Source organism: Hyperolius riggenbachi, chromosome 2 (assembly GCF_040937935.1).
Source record: "Hyperolius riggenbachi isolate aHypRig1 chromosome 2, aHypRig1.pri, whole genome shotgun sequence".
Taxonomy (NCBI): domain Eukaryota; kingdom Metazoa; phylum Chordata; class Amphibia; order Anura; family Hyperoliidae; genus Hyperolius; species Hyperolius riggenbachi.
The window spans coordinates 57,770,508-57,789,224 of NC_090647.1; the positions used below are offsets into that span (position 1 = coordinate 57,770,508).

Sequence of the window (18,717 nt, forward strand, 5' to 3'; positions counted from 1 at the left end):
TTTGCTACCAATGTTCTGTGTATTATTCATACTACACATACAATTCATTGGCCTCAATTCACTAAACTTATATCCTGTCTTTAATAACTCTTCTAGAGTTGTTACCATGGTGATAAGGCATGTAGTATTCAGGAAACATTTTACCTCAGGCAAGCCTAAAGTTAACTCTTCTGTCTTTAAATTAACTCCCCAATCCTTAAAATAACTCCAGAGTTAAAGACAGGCTGTTAATTAGCTGCATGTGAAAATAACTACAGAGGAGGTAAATTAACTACAGAGGAGGTAAAATAACTACAGAGGAGGTAAATTAACTACAGGAGAGGTAACTTAAGGAGTGAAGAGATAAGATAACTCTCTCTTATGTGGAGGTAAGTTTTCTCTTGCCTTATTATCTCTAGCATGATCTTAGTGAATTGAGGCCATTATCTCATAAGTTTATTTTCACTTCAATTTGCTTTAACTACATCACCACTAAGGGTTTTTTCCCCTTATGGACTGGGGCAATTTTCACATTTCAGTGCGCCTCTGTTTCATTCGCCAATAACTTTACACTACTTATCATGCTAAAATGATCTACCGTAAGTCTTTTTTTTCACCACAAATTAGGCATTTGGGGGTTATATTTCTTTTCAGTAATGACTTTATTTACTATGTACCGGTATTTCATAGGGGAAAAACAAGGACAAAATGAAAAGAATACACGATTTCTCCAATTCCATCCCCTATAAAGATATTCTTTCGGGTTTTTTTTTTTTCATCACAAATTAGGCTTTTTTGGGGGGTGATATTGGTTTTCGGTAATCACTTTATTTTCTATGCATTTTATAGGGAATAAGAAGGACAAAATGAAAAAATGAACAATTTCTCCAATTCCATCCCCTATAGTTTTAAAATATGCAATGCTACTATCGATGAAACCTACACATTTTATTTCCCCATTTGTCCTGGCTATCACAACATTTAAGTTATGTTCCTAGTAGAATGTATGGCGACAATATGTTATTTAAAAATAAAGGTGTATTTTTTCTGGTTTGTGGTGTTTTTTTTTTGTACCCTATCAATTACAAGCCCTTACTTGCTAAAACAACAGTATTATACACTTATGACATACATATTAAAAAAGCTAAGTCTCTTTTTTTAGCATGGGGGGCAAAGGAGGGGGGAAGAAAGGGTTAATGTATTTTAATTAATGTATGTAGTATAAAATTGTATTCTAGTGTATTTTTAATCTATTTTTTTTTTTTTACCACCAGTTGTCCCCACACACTTTATTCTGTGTTATTACTCTAAAAAGAGATCAGAGCCCACAGGAAGTGTTTGTTACAGGAATGATCATTGGCTTATATTTGAAGTCATTATCCTTCCTTTACAGGCACTTCGATTGGATCAGGGTACACGTTTTCATTCACCAATCACAGATATGTCAGTCTCGGCGGTTGCAAGCATCGGGAGCGCACGCGAGTACGGCAGTGGCTGCAGCAAGCGACGCATGTTCTGTTGCCGTTAAAATGTTCTGTTGCCGCTAAGAGTGGAAAACAGGATGGTTTTTATTTTTGTTGTTTTGTTTTTTTAAACATAACTTTATCGGAGATCAAGAGCTCATACAACAAAGTGCAAAACACATTAAATTACATCAAAATTGACCTCCATTTTCTTTTTCCATTTTCTGTCATGTTTTTAAACACACAATACAAAGTTGGCTGCTGCATCCACCTATTTTCACAAGCGATGGTGCTTACACATACAGTAAAATCGTAGATTGGGTTTTCTGGGCCAGTCTAAGTTTTTTTCCCAGAATAAAGACCACATCCCAGAATAAAGACAATTGTCAACATTATGACCATCGTAAACAGCAAGACGATGCAAGAATTGAGCGGATCAGGTAGCCTCCAAAATCACCGCTCCCGTGGGCCACAAAGGCCCACTTTCACCCTCTGGCGGGCGTTTTGAACAAGGGGGGGCTATAGCAAGGTGGGGGTGGAGCAGAGAGCGGCGGTGGGGGGACACAGAGGCATGCCATGAGGCAGAGAACATGCCAGTGTCCCATCTGCCCTCTAAGGAACCGCTTCGGGTTCTCTTTAAATACATTGCTCACACCTCAAGCTTTCCCAAATAGCCACCTATCTTTTGGGTCAAATACCATGTGGTGTCCTGCAGGGGAGCCATTATAAAACAGGACATTTTAACACATCCTCTTTACATTAAAGGGGCACTATGGTGAAAAATTGTACAATTTAAAATATGTGCAAAGAGACAAATAAGAGGTAAGTTTTTTCCAGAGTAAAATGAGCCATAAATTACTTTTCTCCGATGTTGCTGCCACTTACAGTAGTCAGCAAAGCTTTTATAGTTTATAAAGATATTTACTAAAAAGGATTTAAGCAATGATGCTGGCCAGCTTCCCTGCTTGCTACACAGTTTTTTAGCAGTTGGACAGAACAACTGCCATTCACTAAAGGTTTGCCATCAGATTCGACCAACAGATAGACCCCTCTCTGATCGAATCTGATCAGAGAGGGATCGTATGGCCTCCTTTACTGCAAACAGATTGTGAATCGATTTCAGCCTGAAACCGATCACAATCTGTGGAGCTGCCGCTGCTGCCGCCCCCCCCCCCCCCCTGCATACATTACCTGTTCCGGCCGGCGCGAGACCCTGCTGTCTTCTCCGTTCCCGCTCCGCTCCGGCTACTGAACTTCCTGTCCAGGGGAAGTTTAAACAGTAGAGGGCGCTCTACTGTTTAAACTTCCTGCCGGGACAGGAAGTTCTGTGTAGCTCTGGAGCCCGAAGCGGAGAAGAAGACCAGGGGACTTGCACCGGCTGGAGCAGGTAATGTATTACCGCTGTATTGCGTTGGCATTCGAACGCCGCTAATGACACTCCCGACCCGCCGGCGACCCAAAAAATTTTTCCACACGGATGGGTTGACGGGAACGATCTATTTTAGACGGAAATCGATCGTTCTGTCAGCGGTGTGCGCGGCGATTTCACAGCCGTTTCGATCACTGTGATCGAAACGGCTGTATATCGGCGGGAAAATCGTTAGGTGTATGGGCCCCTTAAGTGTTTTTGAAAATAAATAAATCCCAGAGAATCCAACCGTGAAGAGATGGACTAGTCCAAAACCTGTCGCTTCTGTCAGATTTCTACTGCCTACTGTAAGTGACAGCAACATGGGAGAAAAATAAATGTATCGCTCGTTTTACTCGGGGAAAAATCAAACTTCTTATTTGTTTATGTTTGCACATATTTAAAATGTTTTAATTTTTCGCCATAGTGCCCCTCTAAGTATTATTATTATTATTATTACTAAGTGGGTTAATACAAATTCTGAAAGACTTCTGGGGATCTAGACAAATTTAACTTTTGTCCATTATAAAGAATAGCCTGGATAAAACTAGATCCACCATGAATAGGATAAATGAACCCTTCACAGATCTATTTCTGACTCCAATCATTTGGTTACTCCGTTCTATATTCAGCTCCTGAGACCATCACTCCTTTGAAATGATAACGAGGACAATGCTTTTGTTTTGGCCCTGACTGTTTTATTGCACAGAATAATGGGCCTGGGATTATAAAGGAACTGATGTTATTCCACATCCCACCGGGGAATAACTGAATATAAACATGAATTTCCCCTCTACGACCATTACTCTAATGGGATTCAGCCAACTTCATTGGTATGCTCTCCATTTAGAATTCTATCACAGCTAAAAAGGCCGTCCTTCTGTTCCTGTTCATAATTCTTCTGGTTATGTTTTGTTACGTATCCGATGGTTCTCCAGCTGTCTTCTATAAATTAGGGAGGGAGGTGGGATTCCAGACAAAATATTATATATTTTTTTTGGTACTTATCCGTTAGCCGGGCGCATCCGGCAGGTGGCGCTGTTGTTGCCAATTCCATTCATACTTACTTCACGTAACAAAACTGTGAATGTAACCGCCGCAGGTGGCTCTAATTGCATTCCTAGTTAACGTACTAATAGTGTGTTAATGTAAACTAATAAATTGTGTTTTAAGTGGCCATAAACTGTGAGTTAATGGAATTAAAATGAAGCCGGCGGCAATGTAACAGATGAAGCCGCCGGCTTCATCTGTTGCCCTTCTCCCCCTTTGCCCTCTCACTTTCTGCCCTTCTCTCCTACAGAACACTGCCAGCCGGGGGGACACAAGTGTCCCCGCCAGCTGCCAGCATTGTATAGAAAAGAAAGGGCAAAGGGGGGGAAGAGCAACAGACGAAGCGGCCGCTTCATCTGTTACATTGCTGCCGCCTTCATTTTAATTCCATTAACTCACAGTTTACGGCCACTTAAAACACAATTTATTTGTTTACATTAACACACTATTGTTACGGTAACTAGGAATGCAATTAGCGCCACCTGCGGCGGTTACATTCACAGTTTTGTTACGTGAAGTAAGTATGAATGGAATTGGCAACAACAGCGCCACCTGCCGGATGCACCCGGCTAACGGATAAGTACCTTTTTTTAAAAATGTATTTGGTGTGAGGAAGGGATAGACTTGTAACATAGTTACCGGTAGTTTAGTTGAAAAAGACATTCATACATCAAGTTCAACCAGAAAGAAAAAAAAAATCCCAGTTGATCCAGGGGAAGGCGAAAAACCTTACAAGGCCTGGGCCAATTAGCCTTAAAAGGGGGGGAAAAAAATCTCTCCCAACTCCAGATGGCAGTCAGATAAATCCCTGTATCAACTCTGATTTTAACCACTTCTGTGAAGGACCCCTTTCTAAATAGAAGGCATGACGATAGTAGCAAAAATGTTTACGTACCGTGTTAGCCAAACCAATTATGTAGGTAGAACAAACAAAGTCTTGTATCACCTGCATCAGTGTATTACTAAAGCTACCATCTGGAAATATGCCTGAAGAAGGGGATTAGATCCCAGAAAGCTTGCATCGTTTAACTTTATCAGTTAGTCATTAAAAGGTATTACTTCTACAAGACTACAAATCTACAATTTTCTACTTAAATAAATAGATGGCAAAAACTTTTTTTCCCCATACACAGATCAGGTCCATTGTACATCCCTAGGGACAAAAAGATAATCCATGGGGCAGCATGGTGGTATAGTGGTTAGCGCACTACTAGTTTTTAGGCACTGGGTCCCCCGGTTATCCCAGCCAAGGCACTATCTGCACGGAGTCTGTAGGCTCTCCCTGTGTCTGCTTAGGTTTCCTCCATGCACTCTGGTTTCCTACCACATTCCAAAAACATACATATAAGTTAATTGGCTTCCCCCTAAAATTGGCCCTAGACTACGATACATACATACATACATAGACATATGACTATGGTAGGGATTAGAGTGTAAGCCCCTCTGAAGGACAGTTAAGTGACAAGACAATATACTCTTGTACAGCGCTGCAGAAGATGTCAGTGCTATATAAATACTTAAAGAGAGTCTGAAGTGAGTTGAAAAATGGCTTTTTAGCTTTTATTCAACAGGGGCATGTTTGCCCCTGCTAAACCGCCGCTATCCCGCAGCAGAACCAGGGGTCTTTACCCTCCAAATCCCCTCCATGGTGTCCGGGGATCACTTCCTGTTGAGGCAGAGCTAATGGCCGCAGCCCTGCCTCTAAGTGCGTCTGTCAGCGTTGATCGCCGCCTCTCCCCCGCCCCTCTCAGTCTTCCTTCACTGAGAGGGGCGGGGAGAGGTGGAGATCCGCCGTTGATAGACGCGCATGGAGGCAGAGCTACAGCCGAAAGCCCTGCCTCCATGAGCAGCAAAATCTACGACCAAGTTGGTCGTGGATTTTGCAGGGGGGGATTTGGTGGGGTAAAGACCCCACGTTCTGCCACGGGATAGCGGCGTTTTAGCAGGGGCAAACATGCCCATGTAGAATATAAGCTAAAAAGCCATTTTTTAACTCACTTCAGAGTCTCTTTAATAATAATAATAATCTGCAAAGCTTTTGTATTGCCCTCTGATGTATTCATGCATGTTAACCAGGTCACCTCTCAGTCAACTTTTGTCAAGTTAAACAAGCCCAGTTTGTCCAACCTTCCTTGGTAAGTACCGCATTCCTATTGTAGTAGGTGTCCCTGTTGTATCTCTTGCAACAAGAATTGAGATCATGTCAAAGTCCTGTAACAATCTCTGCACCCACAAATACCACTTTCAGAAACCCCAGCAGTGCCCGCAAATCGCTGAATCAATCGCCAAAACCATGCTGCCTAACCGACTACGCCTCCAATCAGCAGAGGAGGGTGAGTGGCTGCGACAGGCCAGAAATGGATGAAAGCATGAGAATGATGATGCTATAACGATGGGGATCCAGGTGAGTAAAATGGTGTAGGGGTTAAGGGGTCCACATCAGTGCTGGTTTGGGGATAGTGCAGGGGTCTGCAACCTTTAAGAATCAAAGAGCCACTTGGACCCGTTTCCGAAAAGAGAATAAAAACTGGGAGCCGCAAAGCCATTATAAAACAGATATGACCCCAATACGCACAAATCGTTAGCAGATATGTCCCCAATATGCACAAATCGTTAGCAGATATGTCCCCAATATGCACAAATCGTTAGCAGATATGTCCCCAATATGCACAAATCGTTAGCAGATATGACCCCAATATGCAGATATGACCCCAATATGCACAAATTAGCAGATATGACCCCAAAATGCAGATATGACCCCAATATGCACAAATCGTTAGCAGATATGACCCCAATATGCACAAATCGTTAGCAGATATGACCCCAATATGCACAAATCGTTAGCAGATATGACCCCAATATGCACAAATCGTTAGCAGATATGTCCCCAATACGCACAAATCGTTAGCAGATATGACCCCAATATGCAGATATGACCCCAATATGCACAAATTAGCAGATATGACCCCAAAATGCAGATATGACCCCAATATGCACAAATCGTTAGCAGATATGACCCCAATATGCACAAATCGTTAGCAGATATGACCCCAATATGCACAAATCGTTAGCAGATATGACCCCAATATGCACAAATCGTTAGCAGATATGTCCCCAATACGCACAAATCGTTAGCAGATATGACCCCAATATGCAGATATGACCCCAATATGCAGATATGACCCCAATATGCACAAATCGTTAGCAGATATGTCCCCAATATGCAGATATGACCCCCATATGCACAAATCGTTAGCAGATATGTCCCCAATACGCACAAATCGTTAGCAGATATGTCCCCAATACGCACAAATCGTTAGCAGATATGACCCCAATATGCAGATATGACCCCAATATGCACAAATCGTTAGCAGATATGTCCCCAATATGCACAAATCGTTAGCAGATATGACCCCAATATGCAGATATGACCCCAATATGCACAAATCGTTAGCAGATATGTCCCCAATATGCACAAATCGTTAGCAGATATGACCCCAATATGCACAAATCGTTAGCAGATATGACCCCAATATGCACAAATCGTTAGCAGATATGACCCCAATATGCAGATATGACCCCAATATGCACAAATCGTTAGCAGATATGTCCCCAATATGCAGATATGTCCCCAATATGCACAAATTGTTAGCAGATATGCCCCCAATATGCACAAATCGTTAGCAGATATGTCCCCAATATGCACAAATCGTTAGCAGATATGACCCCAATATGCACAAATCGTTAGCAGCTATGACCCCAATATGCACAAATCGTTAGCAGATATGACCCCAATTTGCAGATATGACCCCAATATGCACAAATCGTTAGCGGATATGACCCCAATATGCAGCTATGACCCCAATATGCACAAATCGTTAGCAGATATGACCCCAATTTGCAGATATGACCCCAATATGCACAAATCGTTAGCGGATATGACCCCAATATGCAGATATGACCCCAATATGCACAAATCGTTAGCAGATATGGACCCCAATATGCACAAATCCTTCAGCAGATCTGAAAAGAAAAACCCATTTACTCACCTAGTCAGAAGTACTCCTGTCACGATCTCCTCCTGTCCCGACCTCCGGTCCCGACCTCCTTGTGGCGCGCAACTCCCTCGGCTCCTCTTCCTTCCCGACGTCACGTCCTGCCTGCACTACACTGCAGGGCTACGGGAAAATGGCCGCCCGAAGCCCTGCACTGGTCCGGCGGCCTCTCTGATAGGCTGCCGGCCAGCTGGCAGCACACGTCACACACGCACATGTAACAAGTGCGCCGCAGCCACTGACACTCACTACCGGTGTAGTGTCAGAATGGGCAGCCCTGCAGCACCGGAGCCGCGACTGAGCAGCGGTCTAGGAGCCGCGGCAAAAGGTAAAAAGAGCCGCTTGCGGCTCCGGAGCCGCGGGTTGCCGACCCCTGGGATAGTGGGATGGAAGCAGGCTTTAAGGCCTACAAGCAAAGAGAACATGTGCTTGTTTCAATAGTAAAACTAAAATACCTGGTGCCCTGCATCTCTCCCAGCCCTACAGTCATCAGGTCACTACACTAGTGTAGTTCCCATTGGAGGCCAAGTGCAACTGCTCTCCCCCACCCCTAGACTGACAGACAGCAGACACAGAGAATTAACCCCCTCCTAGTCTCTCCTCTTGCCTTTTCTTCCATCACCCACCAGTAGTGATCCTCCTCACACTAGATTAGCTTATCTACCATTCTCATTATATAGGCCAGGGCTGTAAAAATCAAATACACAGTGGGCAATAACTGTAACCTGGGACCAAGCTGGGAGCTAAACTTGATGTCTAGTGCCCCCCACACCCTCCTTCAATACAGTTTCCTGTTGTCTAGTGGCTCTCTCCCACCCCAGTGCAGGTTCATGGTCTCTAGTGGTCCCCATGCCTCCTCTATACAGTTTCCTGGTCTCTAGGTCCACGCTCTCCCTCTCTTACACAGGTCCCGGGTGTCTAGGGGCCACTCTCCCTCCCTTACACAGGTCCCTGGTGTCTAGTGGTTCCCTCCTCCATACAATTCACTGGTAACTAGTGACCCCTCCCCCCCCTCACCATGTGGATTCCATGGTGGTCTTGTGGTTCCTCCCCAATATAGTATCCATGGTGGTCTAGTGCCCCCCCCTCCCCATGCTCCCCATGACCCCAGTATATGCTGAGTATCGGTGCAATAATAGTCAAGCTTCTCTCACAATGTCCATCCATCTCTCCAGCAGTTGCCCACTTTCTGCCTATCTCATTCTCCTAATCACCTGATGTGCAAAAGGAAAACCAAGGAGTAGAGTTAGCCCCAGCTGTAGAGGATGGATGGACATCGGTAGAGCCCTGAATAGGTGAGAAGCACAGCTACCACTGCTCTGCATATCTTGGGGGCAGAACAGGACAGGGACGGGGGGGGGGGGGTTTAGGGCTGCATCCGGACAAAAGGGACCAGCGCAGCTGCAATACAAACTCACATTTACCCTCAAAGGTCAAATATAATTACAGTGCAGGCCAAATTGTACACCCCTGCTCTAGGCCAACAGAATGCAAATATATCTTCCACATTCTGCCTTCCACATATATATTGCATTTTCAGCCCATGTATTTCTGTATTGCTACCAAGATGTCTGAGACCTTTAGCAGCATGGATAATTTAGCTCAGTAATCATCAGCTCTGTGCACGGTGTACAGGGCACTTATCACTGCTGTAGGTGACAAATTACTACTTTTGACCCCAGTAACTGCTTCAAAAGTATTCTAAAGCAAGGTAATACTACAAGCTTCATAAGCCTTATATCTGCGTAGACATAAATGCATTCAAATTTGTTCTTTTAATGACATTTTGATAAAGCAGAATCCAGACACTATACCCAAATTTTTACTGGAGTAGAGGGTTAAGGTTAGACTGGGTGGTGTGTAGTGCATTGTAAAATATCTGCAATGAAAATAACCATTATATTACTACTTGCGGCACCAGCTGGTGCCCAACTAATATTGCAGCGCATCATAAGATCGCTAGAAAAAGAGCCTCTCCATTGGTCACAAAGGCTCCTACACTGGATTATGGGATTGACAGGGGTTTGATGCATTCTGGACTAGACCGAAAGCGGAGGGCAGCAGCCCAGGGGAGAAGTCTATTGCCACTAACAAAAAAGTAACAGAGTAGTAGGCAGCACTCAACCATCCAAGTGCGACGTGCTTAGGTTGGTGTCCCTCTGTCCCCAGGAACCGCAGTAGGAATGCGAAGAGAAGGGACCCAACACCATCTTCAAGTTTGTACTTAAGCTCTTTTATCAAGTCCACATGCCCTCTGAATATAGACACTCACAGCATCCTTATATAGTGGTTGCTCCACTAGGTAGTCAATCAAAAATGACCAAGATGCCCTGTTGCCAGCCAATCCTGCGTTTTTACGCGCCACACGTACGCATTGTTCTACGCATGCGTATTTTACGCTGACATCATGCATCTGACGTTTTTTGGACCGTGGGCTGTTCCTTTGTAACCATTGGTCAGCGTTTTTTTGTTTAATTGATGGGAATTGGTGCTCCTGAGTGGGAGCAGTCCCCCATCAGGTCCTCTTGCAAGCGGGAGTGGTTTTGGAATTATACTTTGATGGAATTGGCTGGCAACATGGCGTCCTGGTCATTTTTGATTGGCTCCCTAGTGGAGTAACCACTATATAAGGCTGCTGAGAGTGTCTATATGCGTATACGCTGTCGTTGCTTGCCCTATCTGCTGTATCTTGTTTTATGCCTTCAATAAAAGAGCTTAATACAACCTTGAAGATATTGCCACTAACTTATAGAATAGAAGCTTCTGGAGTTTGATGATAACTTATGATCTAGCCAATTGCTGATACTCTCTCACTTGAATTAATATTTCTGCGACCACTTTCATTCATCTAGGTCATGCTCTATCCGAACACAAACAAGAAAGCTTCACATGGACAACCTCTTCGGTGCTAGGAGACATTTCATCGCTTACAAAGTGACTTCTTCACATGCCTTCCACTTAACCACTAGAGGACCGTAAGTTTACACCCCCCCTAGTGAACAGGCTATTTTTCACAATTTAGGCCACTGCAGCTTTAAGGCCTTGCTGCAAGGCCGTACAACTCAGCACACAAGTGATTCCCCCCCCCCTTTTTTCTGCCCACCAACAGAGATTTTTGTTGGTGGGCTGTGAGGACTCAGCCCTGGAACAGCCTAGAGTAAGAGGATTGGGGGGGGGGGGCTTTGACGGAACCAAACGATTAAGAGAGGTCAGCACCTAAACACAATAAAATATCACAGGACACCATAGGTGGGTGCTAGGACAGTAAGACGGATCAAATATAACCTCACATACATCAATAAAGAAAATGGAATAGCACACCAGTAGTAGTTTGCAATCAAAAAGTAATGTTTTAAAGTGGACCAGAACTCTGGCACAGGGCAGAAGGAAAACATAGAAAAATGCACCCTGTATGTATTTAGTGTTGGTCCACACTAGGTCTGGAAACGTATCCGTGGCTGCGTTTTTCAAACCTGATGAAAAACGGAGTCCCGGATACTAATGTTTAAAATAGCAGCCAGCCTCACCCAAGTAAAAAACGTATCCGTCTGCGTTTGCGGGGACCCGTTTTCAAAACCTGAACGGAAGGTCCGGACCTGCTGCATTTTCACGCAACGGATCGGGACCACGGATACACGCAGGGGTAGTGAAAGTAATGAGAAAACGCAACTCCAGCTCCACAGGCAAAAAACTGATGTGAAAACGGATAGCCTGAGCTTTATAATTGGCCCAAAAAAATCCTCCCACTCCTTCCTAATGATAGAGACGTTTTCTGTCAGGGAAAAACTGAACGGAAACTGATGCAAAACTGATGCACTTTCATCAGTTTGCAGTACGGTGGTACTTCCCCTAATCTTCCCCTGATCCGGACTGCAGTGTCCGTCCTGCAACTGTGTCTAGTGTGGACCCACTCTTAGAGTTTAGCCTGTCTAATTCCACCTCATCTGTAATTAATCGCAAGTTGTAATTTGATCTCCCCCATGTCTGACTGCCAATAGCAGAGATGGCAGATAAGCTCATTTGAAAGTACAGGCTGTAAACAATATGTCTGCTTCCATGAATCAGGAAGTAGAAAAAGTGCAGATTTATTTTAGGATTTATATCAGCTGTAACAAAGAAATTTTTATGTTTAAAGGTTATTATGCTGTTGCTTATCTTTTAGAGCAGAAGGACGTTCTGAGTTCAAATCCGCTTTAAGGTTAGCAACAAGTAGATACACATGAAAGGTTTAGCATAAGGCATAAAACTGCACAATCAACATTACATTGAGAAAACCATAAATTGTACAGATCAATAGTGGTATATAGTGAAAAAAAAGACAGCGGCACTCTCAGGTTTACTCTGCCCGCATCCTCAAATGTGACCCCACCCTTGAAATCCCTCTCAGCATAAAAGCCACATACAAGCATACAGACTAATACTTTAGTGACTGTCAGTCCTACCTCTTCATCTATCTTCTCCTCTTCTGCATCGACGTCCCGTTCTTTGAGGAAACGCTGCGTTTTCTCCAGTTGGAATTTCACCAGCTCCTCTATGGCGTCCTTTTCTTCTTTATCGACAAACTCCTGAACGGCTTCTCCCATGCCCCGCTCGGTGAGCAGAGACAGCTGTACGTTCTGCAGAGAGGAAGAACAGGTGACAAAGACCGCAACTGGCCAAAAAAAGACTCCTCGGAAATCGTATTTCTGCAGATGGCTTTACCACAACTCTGTAATTTTCACCCAATCACTGAACTTGGAAGCATTGGACCAATCGGAGAATGCAGGGTCAACTCGGAAGTAGTTGGCCGATCAGAGAATGCAAAAAATGCATGTGTGTGTGCGTGGAAATTACATCAGGATTGGCTTCAGTCTGAGGCAGTTAAGATGGAAAATGCCTGGAACATTTTTCTATTTATTTACTGCATAAAATTCACTGAAATCACAACATGGACAGTAAAATACATCTGTTATTTAAGTAGTTATCTACTTATATGTGTGTTTTTTTTCCTCTGATGGTTTGGCTATCCTTGGAGCTTTAACATTTATTGAGGTATTTACTGAAGAAGTTGGTAATTTACCTCACTGGTCAGTGATTTCAGCTTGCCATGCATTAACAATCTTAGTGAATTGGCATTTCATTTACGGTAGGTCCCATTCTCACGCGAGCAATTAGCAAGTGATTCCCGCTAATCGCCCAAGCGCTAGTGCTTTTTAAAGCACTAGCGCAATAGAAACCTAATGGCAGTGACCTCACTGACGCGACTGCCACTGATCGCGGGTGTTTCACGATTAATCGCAATCGCAAAACGTGTTACCTGCAGCATTTTCCGGCTATTCTTGAGCGATCGCGGTACAGTGCTTAAACAAGCGCTGATTATGATCGTCGGGAATCGCGGAAGTATACAGTGATTTTACAGCGCTAATCATGGTAAAATCACCCATGCAAAATGGTAGCGCTAAGTGCTACCATTTTGCTATTTTCTAGTGTGAATGGGCCCTAAATGTTCGGTAAAATCAGCTGTTTTTTGTATTCCCCCGTGCTGCAATGCTTTGTGAATTGAGCCATTGCCTTAACTGTATTCTCTTTTATGAGTCCAATGGATGTGATTACTTGTCAACAACCAGTGCAACTTTTCGAGACATTTTAACTTATTTGTATACTTTTTGAAATCTCAATAAAAAGTTATTGAAAAAAAAAAAAACAATCTGGAAGGGTGAACTGAGGTTTTAAAAGGAACGTCAGAGTCTGCAGTCCTCCTGGTTTGTCTGGGCACGTTAGGGCGTCTGCTCTCCTGCGCCGCTGTTCAATAAGTCATCCGACGTGACAGTTCAACATTGAGCTAAAATTGGTTTAGAAATAGCTTCCAATTCTTTTCTATTTTACTGTTTGTTTTCATGTTGTGAAGAGGCATTTCCATGTGAATAAGTGCTTTGCTGGATCTAGACAAATGGCCCTGCACATTTCATCAGCGGAGGCCGGCAGCCACCCCACCAGCATCACGGTCAGTGGTCCGGCCTGTGAGACGCCTGGCTGGACCACACACGGGCGACCAATCAAACTCACACTTCACTAGGAAGATGGACGTGATGGTCTTAGCTTTTACATTACAGTGAACACCTCCCAATTAAAAGGGGACCTGGAAGCTTGTACAGGACAGTAGGAAAGCAGAGAAATGCACCCTGTATGGATTTAGAGAGTTTAGCCTGTCTAATCCCCTTATCTGTGACTAATCACAACTGTAATTTGATCTCTCAGCGGTGTCAGCTCAGGAATTTCCCCTGCCTTGTCAGAGCAGCTATTTTGTAAACACGGAATGTTAACCCCAAGGCCGGCTTCACACTGCAGATTGGTGGTGCCCCACCCCACCGGGAAAAACAGGCTTTAGGGATTACCACGTTAGTACGCGTCTGGCATTCCCGTCTGGCATGTGGCCAAGCAGGAAGTGATGCTCACTTCCGGTTGGGCAATCGATGACGTGCGCAGAAACGTATTGCTAAAATACGCTTCCGCACATGCGTGGCGCTAAAAACTGCGGCAGGTTTTTTAAAAACATATGCGTTACCATTGATTTACATGACTTCTTTTCCAACGTGCACCGCCGCAGGACTGGTAGGTATGGGCGCGCGTTAGATAGGGCACTTCCGGTGCAGCGTACCCCCACGTGGGGAGTGTGCAACTACCCCACAGACTTCCATTAGGCTGCGGTGGGGTGCGGTAAATTTAAGCCTAATCTACACAGTACAATTTTCCATTAGATCGAAAGATTTAGATAATTTCCGACCAGTCCGATCGAATTCCAATCAATTTTGCGATCGATTTTGGGAACTTAACACAAAAGTTATTATGCTGAAGCTTATCTTTTAGAGCAGAGAGGAAGTTCTGAGTTCAGGTCCTCTTTAAAGAGAAACGGTTGTAAAAATAATGTAATGAATAAAATCGCTTATTGTTTTACAATATTCAATTACAAATTATTTAGTCAGTGTTTGCCCAATGTAAAATCTTTCCTATCCCTGATTTACCTTCTGAAATTTTTCACAAGCGGAGACAACTTTAATACTGGCAGGTGATCTCTGCGGAATGTTCGCGCATCAGAGTTCTAAAGCCAGTACAGAAACATAGCTGGTCTCTCAAAATGCTCTGTGGGATAATTCTGCATAATAAACAGTCTAGGACATACATGTCAAACTCCGGCCCGCGGTGCAAATCCGGCCCTCAGAGCCATTAAATTTGGCCCTCAAGTGGTTTCCCCACTTTGCATTAAAGTTTGGCCCACTCTAAACCACCATGGAAACTATATTGGAGGTGAAGGCTCTAAACTAAAAACTAGGGAACTGCATAGGGGAGGTTGGGGGCCACTAGACACCAGGGAACTGTATAGCGGAGGGAGGACCACTAGACACCAGGGAACTATATAGGAGATGGAGGGGGCCATTAGACAATAGGGAACTTTATAAGGTGGCTAGACATTGAGGTTGGCTAGCGACTAGGTCCCAGTGTTCAATTTCGGCCCACTTTGTATTCGAGTTTGACACCCCTGGTCTAGGATAAGCTTCAGTGGGATGGCGGGGATACATACCAATATCCAGCAATATATAGATATAGGAAGTGCTTCTGATGCTGAAACTAGGATATTTAAAGTAATAATGAGTATCCTGAATATTTTACTGTATACTACTAATTGTCACTACAGCTCCTCTTTAAAGCAGCAGGGATAGTCCTACTATTTCAGGAAAAAAATAAATGTATAAGTAGATAAATACTTGTTCTACTTACATATGTTATACTGTCCACATTTTGATTTCAGTGAATTTCATATAGTAAATAAAGAGAAACCGGTTCCAGGCATTTTATATCTTTACTGCCTCAGAATGAAGCCAATCCTCTCTTGTTTTCTCCTAGAAACTGCACTATCATACCTAGCTTGCACGTGTGAGCACAGCATACAGCGTATTTCAGCAGCTTCTGCAGAGGAGTGAATGGTATTTCCCTTCTCAGCCTCCTGGCCCACTGCACTGCCCTCAGCCAATCAGTGAGTAGCAGGAATGTGGGAGGGGAGATAACAAGCTTCCCTCTCCTCGGCAATGTAACAGAATAGAACCAGGCTGACTGAGATAAGATTCAATACAGCAGAAACATTTATGATTATATTGGAATGCTTGCAATGCAGACTGCATGTAGACTACATAATAAACACAGAGGTAGTTAGAATTTGATTTTGTGGCTGAAAATCCTGCTTTAACATGTTGTGAAAGAACAGTGTGTGCTCAGAGATGATTAGAACTAACCGGACACTTCTATAAATTACAAGTGTTACGGTACTCACACCAAAGCATGTTTAAAATAACTGAAAATCAGGTCCTGATTAATCACGCAATGTACCTGCAACTAACTACCTCTGTGTTAAATACGTGCCTGTCACTGCCAATCCTGACAGTACAAACATGAGTCACCACCAGCTGTATAGAGAGAAGCTTACAGGTGTATAATCAGTGGCAATAGTTTTGTAGAGCATATTTTTAAAAAGGATCAGCACATTCTGTAGCCAGTTTATAGTTAATTTGGGGAACAGTTCAAAACCATATATTATTCTTAATGTGGTTGACATAACCATATCTTTTTTTTAATATCATTTTTATTCACAAATGTAACAGCCAATTTAGAGCACCAATACCCAGATGTTAAAGGACATCTGAAGTGAGTAGAATATGGAGGCTGGCATATGTATTTCCTCTTAAACAATACCAGTTGCCTGGCAGCCCTGCTGGTCTATTTGGCTGCAGTAGTGTCTGAATCACATCTGGAACAAGCATGCGGCTAGTCTTGTCAGATCTGACAATAACGTCAGAAACACCTGATCTGCTGCATGCTTGTTCAGGGCCTATGGCTATAAGTTTTAGAGTAGGAGACCTTGGGCAAGTCTCCCTAACACTGCTACTGCCTATAGAGCGCGTCCTAGTGGCTGCAGCTCTGGCGCTTTGAGTCCGCCAGGAGAAAAGCGCGATATAAATGTTCTGTGTTTGTTAGAGGCAGAGGATCAACAGGATAGCCAGGCAACTGGTATTGCTTAAAAGGAAAAAAAATATGGCAGCCTCCACATCCCTCTTGCTTCAGTTGTCCTTTAACCACTTAATGATTTTGATACAGTATATCCAAGCCCCGGGAGACTTCATCTTAGCCTCAGAGGCGCAGATATGTGCATCTTGCCGTAGGAGCGTGCACAGCGTGGAACAAAGGAACTAACAAGCGCATTACTACCCGTTCACATACTAACAGTACGCATAGGAAGAAAAAGTGTGGGGACATCTTTTAGCCAAATAGTAAAATTAAACCTACATATATATATATTTTTTTTAATAAAAACAAATACCCTTAAAATTACGGTACCCCCCTAACCTCCCCACTCTCCTATAGGTACACAAAAAAATTGCATATAAAAAAAAAACAATTAAAAACAAATACATAAATGGTTACTTTCGGAACTGAACTTTTTTAATATGTATGTTGTGAGGGTATATTACTGTTATTTTTGTATATATGGGCTTGGAATTAGTGATGGATGCAAAACAGAAAATATACGTCTTTATTTCCAAATAAAATATTGGCGCCATACATTATACTAGGGAAATATTTTAAATAATGCATTAACTGGGACAAATGATCAAAAATAAAATGCGTGGGTTTCATCCACAGTAGAATATTTTATTTTATAACTGTAATGGCCGAAAATTGAGAAATAGTAAATTTTTTCAATTTTTTTCTTATTATACCCGTTAAAATGCATTTTGACCGCACCAGATAAGACTGCCAAAATATTCTGAAAAAGTTCAATAAAATATTTTAGAAAAAAAATGCATTTTGAATAAAATAATTGTAATTATATGTAACACAACAGGCTGCACCACTCCAAACAATACTTATCAGTCCACTATAGTCCAAGACACCTGTAGCTCCGCAAGTTCGCTGTGGGTTTTCCCGTCCACTGGATTAAAATTATAATCAATATCCACTGCGCTCTCACACCTAAAAAACAGACATAAAACTGCACATCGCATGATTCTGTTTCAGCAATACACTCTGTGTAGTGTGATAACAGGTGCTCTTCACTTTTGACACCGACACCCACAATTACAGAGGCTCACCAGATCAGAACCACCTCAATTTTCAGGTGGGTCTTGCACTTTGTAATGTATGCTTCACTCCGATGCTTCAGTGAACCATACCAGGCACTTGTAAAATAGTATATAATCTTCATAAAAGCTTCAATAAAAAGATTCCATTTCAGACTCGCTTCTCGCGCCAATTAACCACTTACAGACTCCGGATAAAGATTAGGCATATCATAGCGGTGTTTTCCAGGACCCTCTAATTTTTGGAATGGTTACCGGGCGGCGTCCCGCGCTCCACAATCACCACGCTGCGTTGTCACACTACACAGAGCGGAAGGGTGTTATTGCTGAAACAGAATCACGCGATGTGTAGTTTTATGTCTGTTTTTTAGGCGTGAGAGCGCAGTGGATATTGATTATAAGAATAAAATAATTCTTGGCAAAAGGTACCACCCAAAGAAAGTCTAAATGGTGGTCGAAAAAAACAAGATATAGATCATTTCCTTGTGATAAGTAGTGATAAAGTTATTGGCAAATGAAAGGGAGGAGCGCTGAAAGGCTGAAAATTGCTCTGGTCCGTAAGGGGATAAACCTCTCAGTGGTGAAGTGGTTAACAAGTGCACATACATTTTTCTTGAGGCTTAGATAACTGGTAATGCTGCTAGACTATGGCA

The 18,717-nt window shown here is 43.1% G+C and overlaps 1 protein-coding gene across 7 annotated transcripts in view; it reads right to left on the reverse strand.

Annotated features, from left to right (window-relative positions):
* The window catches only part of MRE11 (MRE11 homolog, double strand break repair nuclease), a 656,612-nt gene that overhangs the window by 131,299 nt on the left and 506,596 nt on the right, over positions 1-18,717 (reverse strand). For all 7 annotated transcript variants that reach the window (XM_068266826.1, XM_068266825.1, XM_068266828.1 and 4 more), the window contains one exon: positions 12,398-12,571. In XM_068266826.1, the coding sequence (XP_068122927.1) occupies positions 12,398-12,571 (174 nt within the window). The remainder of the gene's footprint in view (positions 1-12,397; positions 12,572-18,717) is intronic.